At 43.2% G+C, this 20,024-nt stretch overlaps 1 protein-coding gene across 5 annotated transcripts in view; it reads right to left on the bottom strand.

Annotated features, from left to right (window-relative positions):
- LOC129830191 (ral GTPase-activating protein subunit beta-like) overlaps window positions 1–17,657 on the bottom strand; it is a 37,722-nt gene extending 20,065 nt beyond the window's left edge. For 2 of the 5 annotated variants that reach the window (XM_055892544.1, XM_055892546.1), the window contains exons 1-13: window positions 17,487–17,657; window positions 16,523–16,739; window positions 15,701–15,903; window positions 11,636–11,802; window positions 8,646–8,832; window positions 6,076–6,207; window positions 5,393–5,571; window positions 3,669–3,817; window positions 3,205–3,430; window positions 2,168–2,203; window positions 1,103–1,304; window positions 718–885; window positions 177–291 (exon numbers count right to left, since the gene is read on the bottom strand). In XM_055892544.1, the coding sequence (XP_055748519.1) occupies window positions 177–291; window positions 718–885; window positions 1,103–1,304; window positions 2,168–2,203; window positions 3,205–3,430; window positions 3,669–3,817; window positions 5,393–5,571; window positions 6,076–6,207; window positions 8,646–8,832; window positions 11,636–11,802; window positions 15,701–15,903; window positions 16,523–16,699 (1,941 nt within the window). In that variant the 5' untranslated portion in view covers window positions 16,700–16,739; window positions 17,487–17,657. Of the gene's footprint in view, window positions 1–176; window positions 292–717; window positions 886–1,102; window positions 1,305–2,167; window positions 2,204–3,204; window positions 3,431–3,668; window positions 3,818–5,392; window positions 5,572–6,075; window positions 6,208–8,645; window positions 8,833–11,635; window positions 11,803–15,700; window positions 15,904–16,522; window positions 16,740–16,868; window positions 16,909–17,486 lie in introns of all 5 variants that reach the window. The other 3 variants (XM_055892547.1, XM_055892549.1, XM_055892545.1) reach the window with 2 other exon arrangements.
- Window positions 17,658–20,024: the final 2,367 nt, after the last annotated feature.

Here is a 20,024-nt window from a genome sequence, read left to right as displayed (position 1 = left end):
CTTATTTGGTTACTGGCCCAATGCTCTAACCACTAGGCTACCTGCCGCCCTGGTATCACTCTTATCAAGGGTGTATTGGGAAATAATATATATTAAAAAGCATGTTTACTAGACTAGATGTAATGTAGTCACCAGACACTTAAAAAAAAAGCCAAGGTTGTAACAATTTTCCATACCTCGGATTTGACGTTGCCAAAGTGGTGTGGGAGCGGCAGCATGGCCAGTAGGATGTGGATGGAAGCTCTCCTCAGGTCAGTGGGGTTAACGTACAGCTTGAACTTAGACAGCTCCCTGTAGCAGAGGGGGACAGTACCCTATAATTAGAATTTCTAGAGCATAGAAATGATCTGAATTGTATTGCTATGGTTGCTCAAGGAATTCCCATTAAATGGCATTAGCTAACATTACAGATATTATTAGCCCCGGGACAACTTCCATGGCATTCAGATGGTCACAGCACCCCAAACATTAAACAGCTAAATTGTTTATTCATGCGTGATTATTATTTTTTAAATCTGACTTCGCTTTTGCATTTTTTAGGAAAAGCGTTCAAGTAAGCATTTCTCTGTACTGTTTACATCTGCTATATCCTGTTCACGTGACAAATAAATAGAGATTTGATTTATATACTATTGGGTCTTTTTCAACATCGAGCCTGGTTCACGTTTGGTAGTTTTAGAGGATTGTACATAATATATATATATTTTGTATTGTCACCTGTCTGGCAGAATGGTCTCCAGAGCTGAGATGAAATAGGGGACCACCACGTTGACACCCTTCAGGTCGGAGCAGAACAGAGAGGAGGAGTTGAGGATGATGCTGGAAAGCACGGGCCTGCAGATGAAGTCAGAGATCTGGAGGCCCTGGATCAGAACCATGTAGAACCTGCGGGGGAAAAGACAGACGTTTCTTCAGATCAAAATAGGAACCAAATAGGAATCAAATTGAACTTGCAGCGGGTCAAAATATTAATTTGGGTAGCTATATGAGGAGCCTGACAGATTCAAGACTAACACAAATGCAGAGTTAAGATACCTCCACACATAGGCCCACATACAGCAGCGCTGCACGCTAGCACGCTAGGATGAAACTGCTGTTTTACCTGGACAGGTAGACTGGGAGAATGTCCTCTCCAGTCTTCTTACTGCAGAAGATGCGGCAGAGGGTGCCGCAGGCCTCGGCACGGCCTGCCTCGTAGCTCTCGGGGAACTCGTTGGTGTCGAACATGGGATTTGACACCATGGAGTCGGTGGACATCTGGGATCCCTTCCTTCTCAGCTCCAGACCCACCTGAGTGGCTATGGCTGTGGAGGGGACAGAAGGAGACAGAGGAGTGAAAGGAGCCCGGAATGGAACGCGTGAAAACAGATAGAAACACACAAATAGAAACGAAGACATAAACACACGTACAACACATTGAAAAGTAACCAAACACACATACACATTAAAAGTACACAAACCGAGGTAAAGACTGTACACACAAACTGTGCAGACACAAAATGAGGGAAGGAAAACAAACCTAAATGGATACAAAACGCACAGACACACACACATTTACACATACGTACGTAAATCAGCAGGCGCACAAAGAGGGACGTCTGACACAGAGTTTGCCATAAAAAGTGTTGTCTTTATCATAGGCTAAGTGAATGGAATTAAAGGTTAGAAACTTTTACGTGAACATCTTTTCCCAACACAAGTTGTGAGAAGACGTCGGCACAAAATCTCTGTCAGCTCAGCTCCCTTGTACTTGCATTATGATGACGTCACTCAAGGTACAGACAATTACTTCATGCATTGAGGCACCAAACCAAAATTCTATAAACGTATAAGTGAACTGACAACACGAGGGGAAACAATATGAGAACAATGCGCTGAATTCAGGGCAAACCAAAAAGCGTTAGTGCCACGATAGATATAAAGTCAATGGAATATGGTGGTGTGGTCACAAACTGGCAACGCTATGTCGGGACAGTGGCGAGGCTGTGTGCTCCCATTCCATTCCCAACCCGCAGAACATTGAGAGAACGTTGGAGCAACGCTCAAATGACGGTGGTGGGGGTAAAAGGTAACAATGATGGGCGATGATGACCATGGAGAAATTAAACCAAAGCAGGATTCAAAGAACTGACTGCGAGTCAAGAGAAAAGCCGCAGCTCCTACTTACAAGATTTATAAGAAAGGAGAATTTGGATAAAAGAGGCTGCAAGATAACAGAAATAGTGGAGAGACAAATCAAAGCATATCAATATTTTCTCAATTCATTCTAAATGCATGAATTGTGTTTTTCCTCCTCAATGGATGACCTTTCACCCTGAAACTGTTGAAACATCAGACATGGTAGACACGAGTCAGCATGCAGGACAGACACAAGCACCAAAACACGAGAAAAGAGACAGTCCTGGACATCATGATCCTTTTCTACATGTGCTTAATCAGTGTTCCTCAATCCTGTTCGTGAAGAACCGCCGTATTGCAGGTCTTTCTCCCAGCTTAGTGCCATCACACCTGGGTCGTATTTATTTGGCACCAAACTGAAGAAAATGGACTGAAACAGGGACTGACTACCTGAACTTGTCCAATAAAAAACACCCATTTTCATTTTTAGTTGCAAAACATTTTGCGACTGTGAGCCCTAATGAATACCATCCTTAAAATCAACTGATCTCTTCTTGCCCTTGTTGAGCCGAATCGGGCAGATCACTGCTGAGCTTATGGCTCTCCAGGAGCAGGATTGACAATCAACCCTACAATAGTCCCGTCATCTCCTACAATCATAAGGCACAAGATGGAACTACACAGAGACATGCAGAAGTTCATTGTGTTTATCTGACTGTATAAATTCAATCTTGTGACCACTGCAATACAACGCTGCAGATGGAGACATTGGGTGTACTGACTGGGGAATTGCGCAAAGGCGCGTCTAGACTGAATTCTCCATCCTACAGTGTTCTGTGGAGTGGAATGTCAATTTAACTGATATCAGAGTGGTCTCCACACAGTGCTTTAGCAGATGTGAAAAGTAGTGAGAGAGAAAAAAGAAAAATCACAGTCCTCTGACCCCAGCCCACTCCACCCAAAACACACACAAGTCCAACCCTTAACCCAAAACAAAGACATGCATCCAACCCACACACACACAAGGTAGAAGCTTGTCCATCCAGTCAGGCAGGCAATCAGTCAGTCAGATCAGTCATTGCTTACCAGTCATGCTGGGGTCTCGGCTGAGCCCGCTGTGGAGCTTGCAGTGCACTAGCGCCGCGTCAAATAGCCACTGACCGAAGAGGTTGAGGATGCTGTTGACCTTAGGCCTGGCGGGGGCGGGCAGCGGCTGCATCTCCCAACTGCTCTGGGTGGGGCTGGCCAGCATGGTGGGTGACGACGACAGCTGCTGGGACGCGGACACTTTGGCCGGCTGGGCTGCACTGCCCTGTATGGGGGGGGGGGGGTTAGTCTGCATTGAGCTTGCTCTGGCGCGATTGACCCAATGGAGTAGTCCACGAAAGTGCAAACCCCACCCTATCCGGCACTCCAGGCAAGCGAGATTGAACACTCAAAGTACTCAAAAGAAAACAAATTCTGTTTGAAACCAAGTCTGCTGATGTAAGCACAGTACACAGGCCAAGATGACATATGCACATGATTTGTAGGCTATACAGTTGACTTACCGTTAAACTCTTGCTGGCGGTTTTGGTGACCACGGTGTGTCGCTGCTTGCGGCTGTGTGGGGGCGTGGTGTTGTTGGAGGAGGGCGGGGACATGCTCAGTCTGTTGACCGGTGTGGGCGGGGCACTGTCAACCCTGGGCCGTGATATGCCTGCGGAGGAGAAGGGGGCAGGTCCCAAAAACAAGACACACCCAATAGTCAGAATAACCAATGGCAGTGGCGTGTCCTGCCTCTGATAGAATGTCCTCTATTACAGTGGAAAAACAAACCTCTGTTCCAATACCTTTGAAATGCCATTGATTCTCCCTTCCTTCCTTGAGGTTATCACTGATCTGTAAGCAAAGTTATTGTTTCCACCCTATCGCCTTCACTAATTCAACGTGATCAGATCAGTGATTACCTCAAGGAATGGAAGAGAAAAAATAGGCACGTTTTAGAAAACCTGAAGGGAAACCAGAAAGAGGTCAAAACTTGAAGACTTCTTAAGCGGTAAGAGAGCAACATCCCATGTAAACAGGATTGCGTTAACCCCATGTCTGTCCAACCACACAACTAATAGGTGTTAATAGACAGGTTATAGAGCGATATTACTTGTGCATGTGCTTTTTCAGGACTAATTGACACACTTAAAACATAAGACTATTAAGGGGGTATTAATTAACTTGTTATGCCCAAAAAACAGAACAGTGCTACTGTGGCATCAGCTGTCAATGACAGCCAGTTCAACTAGCACAAGTCACATCTTGCAGCTCTTTTTAACCAATTTGAACAATCAAATCAACCGAAACAGCCCATTTGTCCAGTTTGACTTGACAAAACTTCCAGGGGACCTTGACAGAACATCCTAAAAATGTCCTCGGGACAAATCGGGAACTAGAAAAAAACCTCAGGGGACCATAACACAACGTCCCAAGAACATCCTAAAAACATCCCTGGAACTATAAAAAGGTTCCCTTGGGACCAACATGCTATGTTCTAAGGCCCAGTAAAATGAAAGTCCTAAGATTGTCCTAAAAAGGCCCTGCATGTTCCTCAATGACGTCTTGGGAATGTACAGGTAACTAGACAAAGGTCCCACAGAGAACGTTCCCTTGGGACCATCAAGCAACATTCTTGGAACGTCAGTGGGATACCGTCGCGCAGTAACCCTTAAGGAACGTGGCAGAATGTCCTCAGGACGTCCCGTTTACTGGGCTTACCCAGTAAGCAATCCATGCTTTGGTTTAGTTTCCCTGGCACCGTTTCCATTAGCAAGCAAAAATCGTTTGTGAAGCTCAACAAAATCACTTGCAGATTTTTTGAACATGCACGAATAATGTTAATATCAGGCCCATGACTTGAATGGAAACAGTGACAAAATTAAAACAAAGCATAGATTGATGTCATACATTGTCCATAGACATCTTATAAAGGCAAGGAAAACAATATGTAATTTTGTAATTTGGGTGAACTATCCCTTTAAGGCACAAATTGACACTTTTTATCAGTTCAAACTGCTGACAAATACTGTATGCAAACTAATTCAGACCAGGGTTGGGGTCAAATCCATTTCAGGGAGTAAACTGAATTCCAATTACAACTTTCCTAATTGCCTTTCAATGAGGAAAACAAAGTGTAATTGGAATGTGTTAACTTCCTGAATTGACCGCAAAACGGTTTCAGACTATTGAGGTGCACCATGTTGCAACACCACTAGACCCTGAGTGAAGGAGGTCGTCTTCTCACCCAGGAAGGCGTCCACCAGGCAGCTGACCCCGCGCATGGCCCTGAAGAAGATCTGGGGAAGCTGCTTGAGGCAGGGGTGTAGCACTACCTCATGGGGGATGCCGCTCGAGTTGAGGAACTGCTCCTGAAACTTGGGCGTGGTGCTCACCAACGTCGGGTTGCTCAGATCCACGGGGTTGCTGTGGAAACCACAAGGGACAGGAGAGAGAAGTGAGGATGGATTGACACTCACTGAGGGCCTCATTCACTGACACCGACCTGTATTAGTGGGTGGGGTTGACAATGTGCTGGGAAAATATGTCTAGAACACTGAATGGCATTAGCCACAGCAACAAAAAAAGGGGTTGTATTCATTAGGACACGCAATAGGAAACATTTTTGCTAAAAAAAAATGTTTAAGTTCTTATTGGTCCAGTTCCCTCAATGTTTCAGTTTGATTTCTTCCATTTGGTGCATAATTAATACGACCCAATTTCTTGTGGCCAAGAAATAAAGTAGATGAGGAAAAGAGGGCATGAAGGACATCACCAGGGCCCGTATCTACAAAGCGTCTCAAAGGTGGAGTGCTGATCTTGTTTCAGTTTTGAATTTTAGATCACAATGAATAAGATTGTGTGGACCAATCGTAGATCAGCACTCCTACGCTGAGATGCTTTGTGGATATAGGCCCAGAACTTCTCTACCTCAGCATGTGGAGGAAGCGGAACCAGGTCTGAGCCACACAGTCGTTGTCCATCTCTACTGGAATCAGGTTGGCATCCTCATCAGGTACTTTAAACGGGGGGAACGAGGGGCCGTGGGTGAACCGCAACAGTCTGGGTGGAAAGTCAACACACAGACAAGACGCACATGCAGACACACATACACACACAATTTAGTATGCCCATTTCCTCCTCTCTGTCATTATGTTTTAAATTGATAGTGGTACTTCCTGCAAAATGAAATAGCAGATAGTGTTTCCAACTGAAAACTTCAGAGGTTAGCTACAGTGGTGTAAAGTACTTAAGAAGTACTTTAAAGTATTTTTACTTCAGTTTTTTGGGGGGGGTATCTGTACTTTACTATTTATATTTCAAACTTTTACTTCAGTACATTCCTAAAGAAAATGATGTAGTTTTTACTCCATGCATTTATCCTGACACCCAAAAGTACTCTTCACATTTTTTATTTTTAGCAGGAAAGGAAAATGGTCCAATTCAGGCACTTTACATGCTGACCAGACCTGACACGTCGCATGCGCGAGCGTCACAAAATATATTTTGAAATCCATGTTGTTCAATTATTGCGCCAACGAGCGTCTGCGATGCCAAGGGCTAAAATAGAACTCCTTTCTACTTCTGACGCAGATCACGCTGAAAGTCCTGCCTCTCCATCTCCTCATTGGTTTATAGAAGCAGGTACCCACGTGCCATCTCCTCATTGGTTATACCCACGTGGGTGATTGAAAGACAAACTGTTTTGCCGGTCGTCGTGGTACTACTATGAAAGTTTAGATGCGATCACCATATAAGTTCAAAGATGAAAAAGCCTGAAAGGAGAGATGACAACGATTCGGTTGGCCATTTTATGTGTGGAATAATTGTCGAAGTAGAGGACCTTGTGCATTTCAGATAAAATAACTCAATGTTTATATCCCAGGACAAATTAACTAGCAACAGCAAGCTAACTAGCTAGCTAAATTGCCATACATGTTTAATGCTTTTCGACCTGTCCCCAAATTAATGTCATTGGTTCAGAGTTTGTTTTGATATTTTAACCTGCGTGTCGTGATCGCGTTTGGTGTAGGGGGACAAAATAAATGTATGCACGATAGCGCACGATGGCGCATGCGCGCAGCCGGTTTGGGTTCGTTGTTATGAAGAGAACCTCCCTGGTCATCCCTACTGCCTCTGATCTGGTGGACTCACTAAGCACAAATGCGTGTTGGAATGTGCCCCTGGATTAATATAAGCCATTAGAAATGATTTATACTTTTGATGCTAACTACATTTCCTTTTGATACTTAAGTATATTTACAACCAAATACTTTTAGACTTTTACTCAAGTAGTATTTTACCAGGGGACTTTCACTTTTACTTGAGTCATTTTCTATTGAGGTATCAATTACTTATACTTAAGTATGACAATTGGGTACTTTTTCCACCACTGGTTAGCTACATTACAGGAAAAGTACAATGCCAGACAGTAATCCAATAGTCAAATTGACTCACTGGATATGCAAATGAAGGGACAAGATGTCTAGGTAGTAGCTTTTAGAACAGCTACTAAGTCAACACCAGAGCACCCACACAGTAAGCCAGGAGAGTGGAAGGTATTAAAACTGCTAAAATAATTCCACTTCTGACATTGAAGAGCAAAGAGGGCCACTGTAAAATTAAATTAAGTCGGCCTATGGGTTGAACCACGAAATGAGTCCCTTTTGGGTAGTGTAACTTGGTAAATTAATGTTACGGATACAAGTGTTCTGTGTGTATCCTGTGTGTATTTCTTTTCTCTCCTTCTCCCCTACTCACAGGTGACAATCATCATTCCCCAATCAGTCATTAATCAGTCGCTAATCAGAAGACACCTGCTCCTTTTCCCTTACCCAATCACAGTTCCTTTCCCTTGGTTTAAAAACCCTATCAGTTGTTTTCTCTGGAGCTCAATCTCTCTGTCAATGCCATATGTCTGTAGATCCATTGTGTGGTTTGCAACTACATGTCACTTTGTTCCTACCTGTGAGTATTGTTTTTTGTTATGGTGTTTGAGTGTTTCTTTGATAGTGGGAAAAGGGGGTAACCAGACAGTTCGCCAATGGGCATATACTACTCGTAGGTAAACTTTGTTAAATACACTAGTTAGAACTGGGCAGACCACCCACTGTATTTTTGGTTAGCTGTTGTTGAATTAGGCTAGTCTAGCTTAGGGGTGCTTTTGGATGCTTATTGTTTCATTCCTTGGGTCCAGCTCAGCCCCTTTTCCTGCCCCCCCCATTACCGTGTGAAGAACCCCCAGGTTACATGCACCCCCCCCCCCCAAAGTGGGTAATCATCAGTCACCTGCTAGCATTGGTTTTCCTTGGCAATGCTAGCGCAACCGGGCCCTTCTGTTTGTGAACCTCAACCCTCTAAGCTTGGGTGCCAGTCTGTTTCTCCCCTCCAGCCAACTCCTTAAGGTGTTGTCATGCCAAACATTGCAATGGAGTTTGCAAGAGCACAAACCGATCTAAGAGCAGGTTAAATCCCTCTCCCAATCAGGATAAGTAAGTCACCTGGAGGTGAGGGCGCAGGCCACCCTGCTCCACTGCTCCACCACGGGCGGGTGGTGCCTCCAGTTGGCCAGCATCTCCTGAGCAGTCTTCCAGTAGGGCGGCGTGGGGAAGCAGCGGGCGCACGCCAGCAGCCACACCTCAAAAAGCACTGCCATCAGCTTCTCCGCCAGCTTCTCTGCCACGCCCACTAGGCACGGGGGCAAAAGAGGGAGAGGGTCAAAGGTTAAAAGGATACGTCAAGCTCATCGGGATGCTGAGAATCATTTGTTTAAATACTCAAATGAATATCTTGGCCATCTATTTCTAGTTACTCAAATAAAAAAAACGAATTCTAGAATAATAAAAATAATATGCTTATGTAACAGTATTGCTTCTGTCCCTCTCCTTACCCCAAACTGTCCTCGAACCAGGCACCCTCTGAACACATCGATAACTTATATTTGTCCTGTTTCACACATGTATAAGTGGATGAAAATGTATTGTTTGCATATCCCACCTCCCCCTGAGACACCCTCGAAGTCTGGGGTCAGCCATTATCAAATGCGACACTGGAGCAATTAGTGTTATGTGCCTGGCTCAAGGGCACATTTGTATGTGTGGCGTATCAGCATACGTAGTGTGTAGAGCCCTGTGAGTGTGCATAGAGACCGTGGAAAAATAAGAATAAAATACATGAACTGGGCTGTCCGCACCACCCTCTGTACTGTAGCTCCATGTGATCGAGGGCGGTTTTGCCATACCAAGCAGTGATACAGCCAGTCAAGATGCCTCAATGGTGTATATATATAACTGTATAACTTTGGAGGATTTGAGGGCCCATGCCCGTGCCTTCTTCACGACTGCACGCATGTGGGCCATTTAAGTTCTTAATGATTTGGACACGGAGGAATTTGAAGCTCTCGACCCGCTCCACTGCATCCCCGTCCATGTGAATGGGGGCGTGCTCGCCCCCCGTTTCCTGTAGTCCACGATCAGCTCCTTGGTCTTACTGACTTTGAACTGCAGAGCTACTTCTAGGTCTCAGAGAGAGGGACGTCACCAATTGAACAATACTAGCACAGGTAACTACAGTGCTTTCAGAAAGTATTCATACCCATTGACTTATTCCACATTTTGTTTTGTTACAGCCTGAATTCAAAATGGATTAAAAACAGATTGTTGCTCGCCTATCTACACAGAATACCCCATAATATCAAAGTGAAAACATTATTGTAGACATTTTTGCAAATGTATTTAAATACAAAAATCTCATTCAAATAAGTATTCACACCTGAGTCAGTACATGTTAGAATCGCCTTTGGCAGCGATTACAGCTCTGAGTCTTTCTCGGTAAGTCTCTAAGAGGTTTGCACGCCTGGATTGTACAATATTTGCCCATTTATTCTTTTCAAAATTCTTCAGTGGCTGTCAAATTGGATGTTGATCTTTGCTAGTCAACCCTTTTTAAGTCGCCATAGAATTTCAAGCTGATTTAAGTCAAAACTGTAACTCGGCCACTCAGGAACGTTCACTGTCTTCTTGGTAAGAAACTGCAGTGTAGATTTGGCATTGTGTTTTAGGTTATTGTCCTGCTGAAAGGTGAATTCATCTTTCAGCATCTGGTGGAAAGCAGACAACCAGGTTTTCCTCTAGGACTTTGCCCGTGCTTAGCTCCATTTCATTTATTTTTTATCCTGAAAAACTCCCCAGTCCTTAACGAATAAAAGCATACCCATAACATGATGCAGCCACCACCATGCTTGAAAATATGGAACGTTGTACTCAGTAATGGATTGGATTTGACACAAAATTAACACTTTGTATTCAAGACAAAAAGTTAATTGTTTGCCATATTTTTTTGCAGTATTACTTTAGTGCCTTGTTGCAAACCTGATGCATGCTTTAGAATATTTTTATTCTGTACAATTGGTTTAGTAATGTAGAGTAACTACAAGGTTGTTGATGCATCAGTTTTCTCCTATCACAGCCATTAAACTGTAACTGTTTTAAAGTCACCATTGGCCTCATGGTAAAAATCCCTGAGCAGTTTCCTGCCTCTCTGGCAACTGAGTTAGGAAGGACGCCTGTATCTTTGTAGTGACTGGGTATATTGATCACCATCCAAAGCTTAATTCATAACTTCCCCATGCTCAAAGGGATATTCAATGTCTGCTTCTTTTTTTTTCTTCTATCTACCAATAGGTGCCCTTTGCGAGGCATTGGAAAAACACCCTGATCTTTGTGGTTGAATCTGTGTTTGAAATTCACTGCTTGACTGAGGTGCCTTACAGATAATTTTGTGTGGGATACAGAGATGAGGTAGTCATGTTAACCACTATTATAGCCCAAAGAGTGAGTCCATGCAACTTATGTGACTTGTTAAGCAATTTTTTACTACTGAACTTACTTAGGCTTGCCATAACAAAGGGGTTGAATACCTATTGACTCAAGATATTTCAGCTTTAATTCATTTGTAAAAATGTATAAATCCACTGACATTATGGGGTATTGTGTGTAGACAAGTGACCAAAAAAATCTAAATGTTATCTATTTTAAATTCAGGCTGTAACAACAAGATGTGGAATAAGTCAAGGGCTGTGAATACTTTGAAGGCTCTGTAGCTAGCCATTTCAAATCGGATACACATCATTCGCTCAACAGATGCAGTCAGTGGTTAAACTGAAAAGTAGTGTAATGTGGGACTTTCAGTACACAGATAAGTCATGTTATGCAGTGGAACAGATGTCTAATTCCAGAGTCAGTCAAACCCCTGCTATATTACGCCTTTACTGGGGCCATGGTCAGACCATCTATTCCAAAGTTCTAAAAGGGCTAAGATATGAACAATCTGATAAAGGCACAAACGTAAGAAAATAAACAGGGAGGGACTACCTGGACTTGTCCTACAAGAAACATTCATTTTCTGTTACAAAATGTTTTAAAACGTTGTGTGCCCTAATGAACATGACCCTTGGCAACCCAGTGAGTTGTGGTGTGGAGACGGGGCTGACCTCCGATGGTGGGCGGGGCCAGCAGCGTGTCATTGATCCGGAGCAGGAAGAGCAGCAGTACCTCCCAGGTCTCTCTCACCATGGAGAAGGACTCCCTGGCCAGCTTCTGTACTGCCGTCAGCACCTGCTGGCACAGCCGGATGTGGCTCAGACTGTACTGCTCCGGCCTGAGAGAAGAGAAGAAAGGGTGTGTGGGGGTATGATAAGGGGGGTATGGTAGAAGAAAATAGAGAAGAGTGTTTGAGGGAGTGAGTGCGTATGCGTTTTATGTGTGAGTGTTTCTGTTAACCGGTAATAGCCGGCTGTAAAATATAAAAAATATATATATTAGAAATCTGTTAAAAAAAGCTGATAAATAAAATTGGTACTGGCCCATTGTCACCCAAAAAAACAATCCCTGGCAAAATAATGCTTTTTACCCTATTCATTTGTTGAAAAACATTTAACCGGCCATGCTTATCTATGGGTTAATTTGCATAATTTTGTGGCATTAAATTTCTGCGTGTATATTCGTTATGTATCTTATGTAACACACACACACAGCATACAAATACAGAGCCTTTAGCGGAAAATCTGTCAGACAGGACTTTTATAAGCCCAATCATTGCACAACAATTCTAAATGTAATCTTGTGTTAAAAATAGTTTTGGGACGCGATTAAAAATAGCTAATATTTGTATTTCTCAACTGGTAATTGAAGTGCACTTCCCATTCGCCAGTCAAATACATAGGCAAGGAAAGGACAGGCTTCATCTGTTCGTCACACCACTTTGCAATGAGATGTAGGCATTTTGAAAACATATACTTAATTGTTTGAAACCTGAAAGTTTTATTAAATATGATATTTTTCCTAGGCTTCAAAGTAGCTCAGGCAAAATTCTACCATATCCGGACGTAATTGTTTTAGAGACTTCCAGATGCTATTGAAACCAGTAGACTATTTCTCGCATGTTCTATTGGTTATTAACTTTCATTCATTGTCCAGTAGCTAAATAAACACTCACGCATAGCCTACTGCCTTTTGTGAATTGCTGCGCTAATAATGTTAAGAAACAATAGTTCATCATTTTAAGCTAAACGTTCCGATCCGTTACATCTGATTCGATGCTTAAAAAAAAGAAGAAAAAAAAGTTTAGCCTAGGCCTATTGGTTGTATGAATTTGGGATCTATCCTCCCACAACTGTCCCAGAATCTTCTTGGGCTATTTCTTTCTCGTCAAGCTGACCAATAGAATAGGTAAACTTTTTTGACTATGGGGGATAGTAGATTGACATAGTCGGCATGTCAATAAGGCTAGGGAAGCTAAGCTTTCCATAAATAAAATTGCCAAAATTATATTGCCTAAATTAGCCAACTCCTGTCTATACAGAAATAAAATAAATGATTAAAAATAGGCAACTAAAGCATGATTTGGCCACGGATGATAATTTGCTTCCCCTAGCCTTTTACCTACAGTCGGCAGGAAAGGCAGTGCGTGCAATTTGGGCAGCACATGCTGCAAATACAAAATAGATGATTGTTGAGTTGCGACTGTAGAGGCCCAGCCAGGCATATTGCAGGAATAGAAAAGTATGTGGACACCACTTCAAATTAGTGGATTCAGCCACACCAGTTGCTGACAGGTGTTTAAAATTAAGCACACCGCCATTCAATCTCCATTGACAAACATTGGCAGTAGAATGGCCTTACTGAAGAGCTCAGTGACTTTCAACGTGGCACCGTCATTGGATCCAACAAGTCAGATCATCAAATTTCTGCCCTGCTTGAGCTGCTCCGGGCAAACGGTAAGTTCTGTTATTGTTAAGTGGAAACGTCTAGGAGCAACAACGGCTCAACCACGAAGTGGAAGGCCACACAAGCACACAGAACAGGGCTGCCGCGTGCTAAAGCGGTCCTTGGTTGCAAAACTCACTACCGAGTTCCAAACTAAATCTGGAAGCAACGTCAGCACAATAATTGTTAGTTGGGAGCTTCATGAAATGGGTTTCCATGGCCGAGCAGCCATGCGTTCTCTGGAGTGATGAATCACACTTCACCATCTGGCAGTCCGACAGACGAATCTCGGTTTAGCGGATGCCAGAAGAACGCTACCTGCCCCAATGCATAGTGCCAACTGTAAAGTTTGGTGGAGGAGGAATAATGGTCCGGGGATGTTTTCATGGTTCAGGCTAGGCCCCTTAGTTCCAGTGAAGGGAAATCTTAATGCTACAGCATACAATGACATTCCAGACAATTCTGTGCTTCCAACTTTGTAGTAACAGTTTGGGGAAGGCCCTTTCCTGTTTCAGCATGACAATGCCCCCGTGCACAAAGCGAGATCCATACAGAAATGGTTTGTCGAGATCGATGTAGAAGAACTTGACTGGCCTGCAGAGCCCTGACCTCAACCCCATCGAACACCTTTGAAATGAATTGGTACACCGACTGCGAGCCAGGCCTAATCGCCCAACATCAGTGCCTAACCTCACTAATGCAGCTTAATGTAAGGAAGTCCCCGTAGCAATGTTCCAACATCTAATGGAAAGCCTTCCCAGAAGAGTGGATGCTGTTATAGAAGCAAAGGGGGGACCAACTCCATATTAACGCTCATGATTTTGGAATGAGATGTTCGACGAGCAGGTGTCCACATTTTTTGGTTATGTAGTTTTTGGTTATGTAGAGTAGTTTGGAAAGCAAATGGCTATTGCTGTAAAGAGAAGACAATGAAAAGACTCATCTGTCTTTAAGTTAACAAAATTCTCAACTTAATTGAGCGAACAACAGTAGACCTATAGCCTGTCCTATTGGCATCAGCGCAGAGCATCGGCCAAATCCCAGGTGAGTGCACAATGCGCATATTCCCGCTTTATCAATGTTGGGTCAGTGCTACTTAAGTTAGTTTTTGGACAATCATTTCCTCCTCCAGTTTAGATGGACGTCATATTCTATTTGTGTCTCCCCTTCTCGTGGGCCTATTATATGGACAATTTATTTTTTATTGATTGCATGTCAGTGTTAGCAGAGTAGGCTACCCAGGAATTTGTAATATTAAAAATGATTCTGCTAATATCTCCAGTCATATAAAATGTGGTAGAATTTCATGAAAATGTGTTTTTCCTGTACAAAGAAAGCAGAAACGTATCTGATACAGCCTATAGCCGAGGCTCAGCCATCTTTTTTTGCAACCAGTGATTAAGTTATATTATTTGCCTAAATGATGATTCAATCTACTCATCACATTATGAATAGTATGCTATTTTACATAAATCGCGATGATGAATGTAGTAATGCTTTATTATAAAGTTGCGTTTTTATGGTGAAAAAGTGCTTCCCCAAACATATAGCTTCCCCGTGATTTTGCTTTTCGTTACTCGTCTTATTGGCTGAGGAAAATTAAATGTGGACAGTTATTCTAACATCTTCAAAGTGTACGCTAAGGACACAAGTCATTACATCCTCTACTTGCATGTTCTGTTAAGATGAATTACCATAATACATATGGAAAAGATTCGATACAACACCTCCAATAGAAGTCCAGTGTTTTACAGAATATGGCAGCTGATACTGGATAAATGGTCTAGTCCCGCTTCATAACTGGGCTGACGATCTGCTGCTACTCTGTGCTGTACTCCACTCAATATTTATTTTTGGCTGAACTACACTGCTTGTAATGACTATATGCTGTCTTCTTACACATGTATCACCTAATAGGATTTTGTTTTATTTTGTGTGATTGAGTTAACTTTTGTTTTGTCCTCTAAATTGTCCATCCCATTCAACAGTACAATGAATGTCATTGTTTGTATTGCTGTCTTTTTTATTGGAAAATAATAAACATATTATAAAAATTTAAAAAAAGATGAATTACCATCATTGAAATGTGATTTCAGTCATTCTGAGCACTGTGGGTGGACGCCCTAATCAGATTACACATCCAATGCATATGGGTCCGGTATATTTCTCAAATGTCCGGTAAATTAAAATGCTGCCTGTCAAATGTCCGGTGCTACATTGTCATAACGGAAACCCTGATGTTTGTGTGTTTTGAGTGCATGCGTGCACGCTCAGCTCAACTGTGGCTGTACCTGGGTAAGAAGACATTGTAGAGGTGTTTGAGGATGGTCTGGACGTACAGGTTGGGCTCCTTTACCACCGGCTGTGGAATGGAGTCCCGGGGCGTCACCAGGGCCATCATCCAGTCTGTGTACACGTCCACGCACAGCTTCACCGTGTCCCCCTCCAGGGGAAGAGTTAGGCCGTAGCACAGTACCTCCATGGTCCACTTCACCTGGAACCAGAGTCAAAGAGACAGTTATGCCCGATTCACATTATCTATCTAAAACGTGCCAAACCAAACCGACGTGTACTGGGCTGGCCTGGTAACGTATCCACCATAGTTGTGCTTACTGTGCTGCAATGGACAGCGTAAAGAAAACATCTGAGCCAGCAGAGTACGGTTCAGATCAGCCCAAGTGTGAATCAGGCATTATAGGCAACCCTTCACGCTAGTGTGCCAACCCAAACCGTACTGTGATGGCTCAAATATTTTATTTTCAGTGTCCAATGCAAAACGGTTCCAGAAAGTGTAGCCGGGCCAGCGCAGTGTGAAATGGGCATTAGGCATCTACTCCCCTCTGATTCACTTGACACTGCTAATGTGTCAAATTGGGGTCGAAGAACTGTTTCTGCATCCAACAATGCTTCAATGCTGCCTGTACTTGGCAAGACAACAAGTTGGCTAAGGCAGAAACAGACAGACGGCACCCAGGCTAGCCTCATGCAGAAAGGCCCCATGAACTCTATCCAACAATGTCAAGGCTAGAGGACTAAGGTGCTGCTTCTGGACTACGGTGCTGCTTCTACCCTCTACCCCACATCAATGACAATGCTCTCTGTCCATCCCTCACCTCTTTGTCCGTCTTGAGGATGTTCTCGGTGGCCATGGGGATGGTTGCCGTCACCAGGGGTTTGACCACTGCGTTGGCCACCTCCAACCCCACGCCTCCAGGGTACGTGTGCAGGACACTGAGGTGGCCCTGGTCACTCTGCACCATGAGGTGCAGCGAGCGCCAGTCTGAGTACATTGTGTAGCGGCTCTCCTCTACTGTTTCCACCGGTCTCCACCTGCACAATCAATGAGCATAAATATAGCTCATTAGCTAGGTTCCTAGTAATATGGTGAAGATGTTGCAAGACTGTCATTTTGCCTTTGTGTGTGGGGAAGGAATTGGTAGGTGCAAGGCAGTAAAATACCTTAACTATTGATCATTTGACTCCAGCCAGAACTAGCTTGCTAAATGGTTGACAGTGAAAAGTGGGCGTCAATACACGTTAGAAATAGTTACCGATCTGTATCATGGAGAAAATACATGCATTAACCTTAACGTTACTAGCTAACGTTACCTACATAGCTAAGACCAGGCCAGCTAAATATTAGCATACGCGTAGATGGCTAGGTAACGTTATGGTTCATACTTGAAACGTTATGGAAACACAGTCTGCTAGCTAGCTAGTTAGTCAACCTGAGCTGACCCCACCGTAGCAACTCGAACCAGGAAGCATCTGCAACGCTAGTTAGCTAACCTTTCTATTCCGCTCATCAATAATAATAACTGCTAACGGCTAGCTGTTAGCACTGCCATTTACTTAGCTAACCAATTCGTCGTGAAGTGACCAAATAATCAAATCTTACCAGCCTATGCACGTTTACCAGCTAGCTAATTCCTGTAAATGGTAAGCTAATTTAGCATTTACTGAAAGAGCACCAATGGTTACCTACTGTTAATAGCTAGCTAACGTTAGCTGTTGCAAGCTAGCTAAGTTACGTATTGCTCAATAAATTGAAGCAAGCTACAGGAATTTTGCATTTACCTGCTCCAAGGAAAATGGTTTTCATAACAAGGTGACTTGTCCTCACAACACTAGCTATCCCAATTTAGGCATTATCCAACAATGTCAAGGCTAGAGGACTACGGTGCTGCTTTGGCTACACTGAATCAAGTAATGCAAAATACTCAGCTGACTGCTGTCATTGGCAACGGGAGGAAGACGATGTTGAATGAGCGCCCCATGTGGGGAAGTCGAAAACAGGTTGTCCCCATGGACAATGAGTGGCTTCATTCCTTGTGAACTTTCCCTGCACTGAGAACAATCAGGTCTAAGCAACTTCCAAGTTAAATGGCTTTCATCCAAGATAGGTGCAGATGACGGCACACACACATAATGGTAGATGCCCACCCCACAAATAATAGTGGGTTTAGGAACTTCACAGGTGAATAAAATATATAGGACTAAACTACACTGGACAAAAATATAAACGCAACATAAAAGGGTTGGTCCCATGTTTCATGAGCTGAAAAAGTCAATTTACCTGGTAAGATGACTGCAGGGATGTCCACCAGTGAATTGAATGTTAATGTTAAAAAATAAAAAATAATTAAAGAGCAACAATAAAATAACAGTAACAAGGCTATATACAGGGGGTACCGGTACAGAGTCAGTGTGCGGGGGCACAGGTTAGTCGAGGTAATTTAGGTAATATGGACATGTAGGTAGAGGTAAATTGATAACAAACAGAGAGTAGCAACAGCGTAAACATGGGTAGCCATTTGATTAGCTGTTCAGGAGTCTTATGGCTTGGGGGTAGAAGCTGTTAAGAAGACTTTTGAACCCAGACTTGACGCTCCGGTACCACTTGCAGTGCGGTAGCAGAGAGAACAGTCTATGACTAGGGTGGCTGGAGTCTTTGGCAATTTTTAGGGCCTTCCTCTGACACAGCCTGGTATAGAGGTCCTGGATGGCAGGAAGCTTGGCCCCATGTACTGGGCCGTACGCACTATCCTCTGTAGTGCCTTGCGGTCGGAGGCCGAGCAGTTGCCATACCAGGCAGTGATGCAACCAGTTAGGATGCTCTCGATGGTGCAGCTGTATAACTTTTTGAGGATCTGAGGACCCATGCCAAATCTTTTCTGTCTCCTGAGGGGGAATAGGCTTTATCGTGCCCTCTTCACGACTGTCTTGGTGTGTTTGGACAATTCTAGTTCGTTGGTGATGTGGACACCAAGGAACTTGAAGCTCTCAACCTGCTCCACTACAGCCCCATTGATGAGAATGGAGGCGTGCTCGGCCCTCCTTTTTCTGTAGTCCTCAATCATCTCACCCATTGAGCCTCTTTGGGATGCTCTGGATCGACTTGTACGACAGTGTGTCCCAGTTCCCGCCAATATCCAGCAACATTGCACAGCCATTGAAGAGGAGTGGGACAACATTCTACAGGCCAAAATCATCAGCCTGATCAACTCTATGCAAAGAAGTTGTCTTGCGCTGCATGAGGGTATATTGAGGGTGGTCACACCAGATACTGCTGGTTTTCTGATCCACACGACCCTACTTTTTTTTTAAGGTATCTGTGACCACCAGGTGTATATCTGTATTCCCAGTCATGTGAAATCCATAGATTAGGGCCTCATGAATTTATTTCAGGTGAGTGATTTCCTTATCTGAAATGTAACTCAGTAAAATCTTTGAAACTGTTGCATGTTTTGTATATATTTTAGTTCAGCGCAGTTGGAACTGCATGCAGAACAAACTCACTCTTCGTAAAGATAACAACACATCTACAGAGTGTCTAGACCACACTGAGACAGAGTAACTACTCTCAGGAGAGTAGAGTGATGGGGGGATATGGAATGTTTTATTTGGCAAATCTTCCAATATACTGTTGAACATAATATAATCTACGGGCATATCAAAGTTCCAGAGTGGGATCTCTGCTAGTTTTAAGGTTATGGCCCATTTTATACAGAGAAATTGGCATAGTAGGCAATGTCACCAATGTAACCAATCACAGCTCTCCTTTTACTTGTATCATTGCACATCTTGCAAATCACCAGCAGAGGGCGACGATTTTGGATCCAATTACACATTCACTGTTGGTAATGCTTGGAAATTGGATCATAACTCGAAAAGTAGCAGAGATCCCAGTGGAACTTTGATGTACCTTAGAGTGTATTATGTTCAACAATCTATTGAAAAATTACCTAAATTAAAACATTTATATTTTGAATATTCATGTTTACATTTTTCAATATTCATAAATGAATGTACATTTTTTGGGGGAGAAATCAAAATACTACCCATATTACCAGAGCAAGCAGTAAAGCCTATTGTGACACCAATGTTTGCTTTGTAGCACCTACAAATGAAACACTATGGCGTGTTAAAGGAGGCCTGGGTAAGGTCAAAATGTAATAAATATGCTAACTTTGTTCAATTATTTATCAATAATGCTTTTAGATACAAATGTCAAATATAGGTCAACAATCCTACCTCCGAAGGACTTTTCTATAGATTACATTTTGTGGAAATCCCAAAAGTCATGGTCTTTTTTGTCTGGGTTTCGTGAGGAAT

Source organism: Salvelinus fontinalis, chromosome 31 (assembly GCF_029448725.1).
Source record: "Salvelinus fontinalis isolate EN_2023a chromosome 31, ASM2944872v1, whole genome shotgun sequence".
In the NCBI taxonomy this organism is placed as follows: domain Eukaryota; kingdom Metazoa; phylum Chordata; class Actinopteri; order Salmoniformes; family Salmonidae; genus Salvelinus; species Salvelinus fontinalis.
Note: the sequence above shows the minus strand (reverse complement) of the source record. Positions and strands in the feature narration are given on the sequence as shown.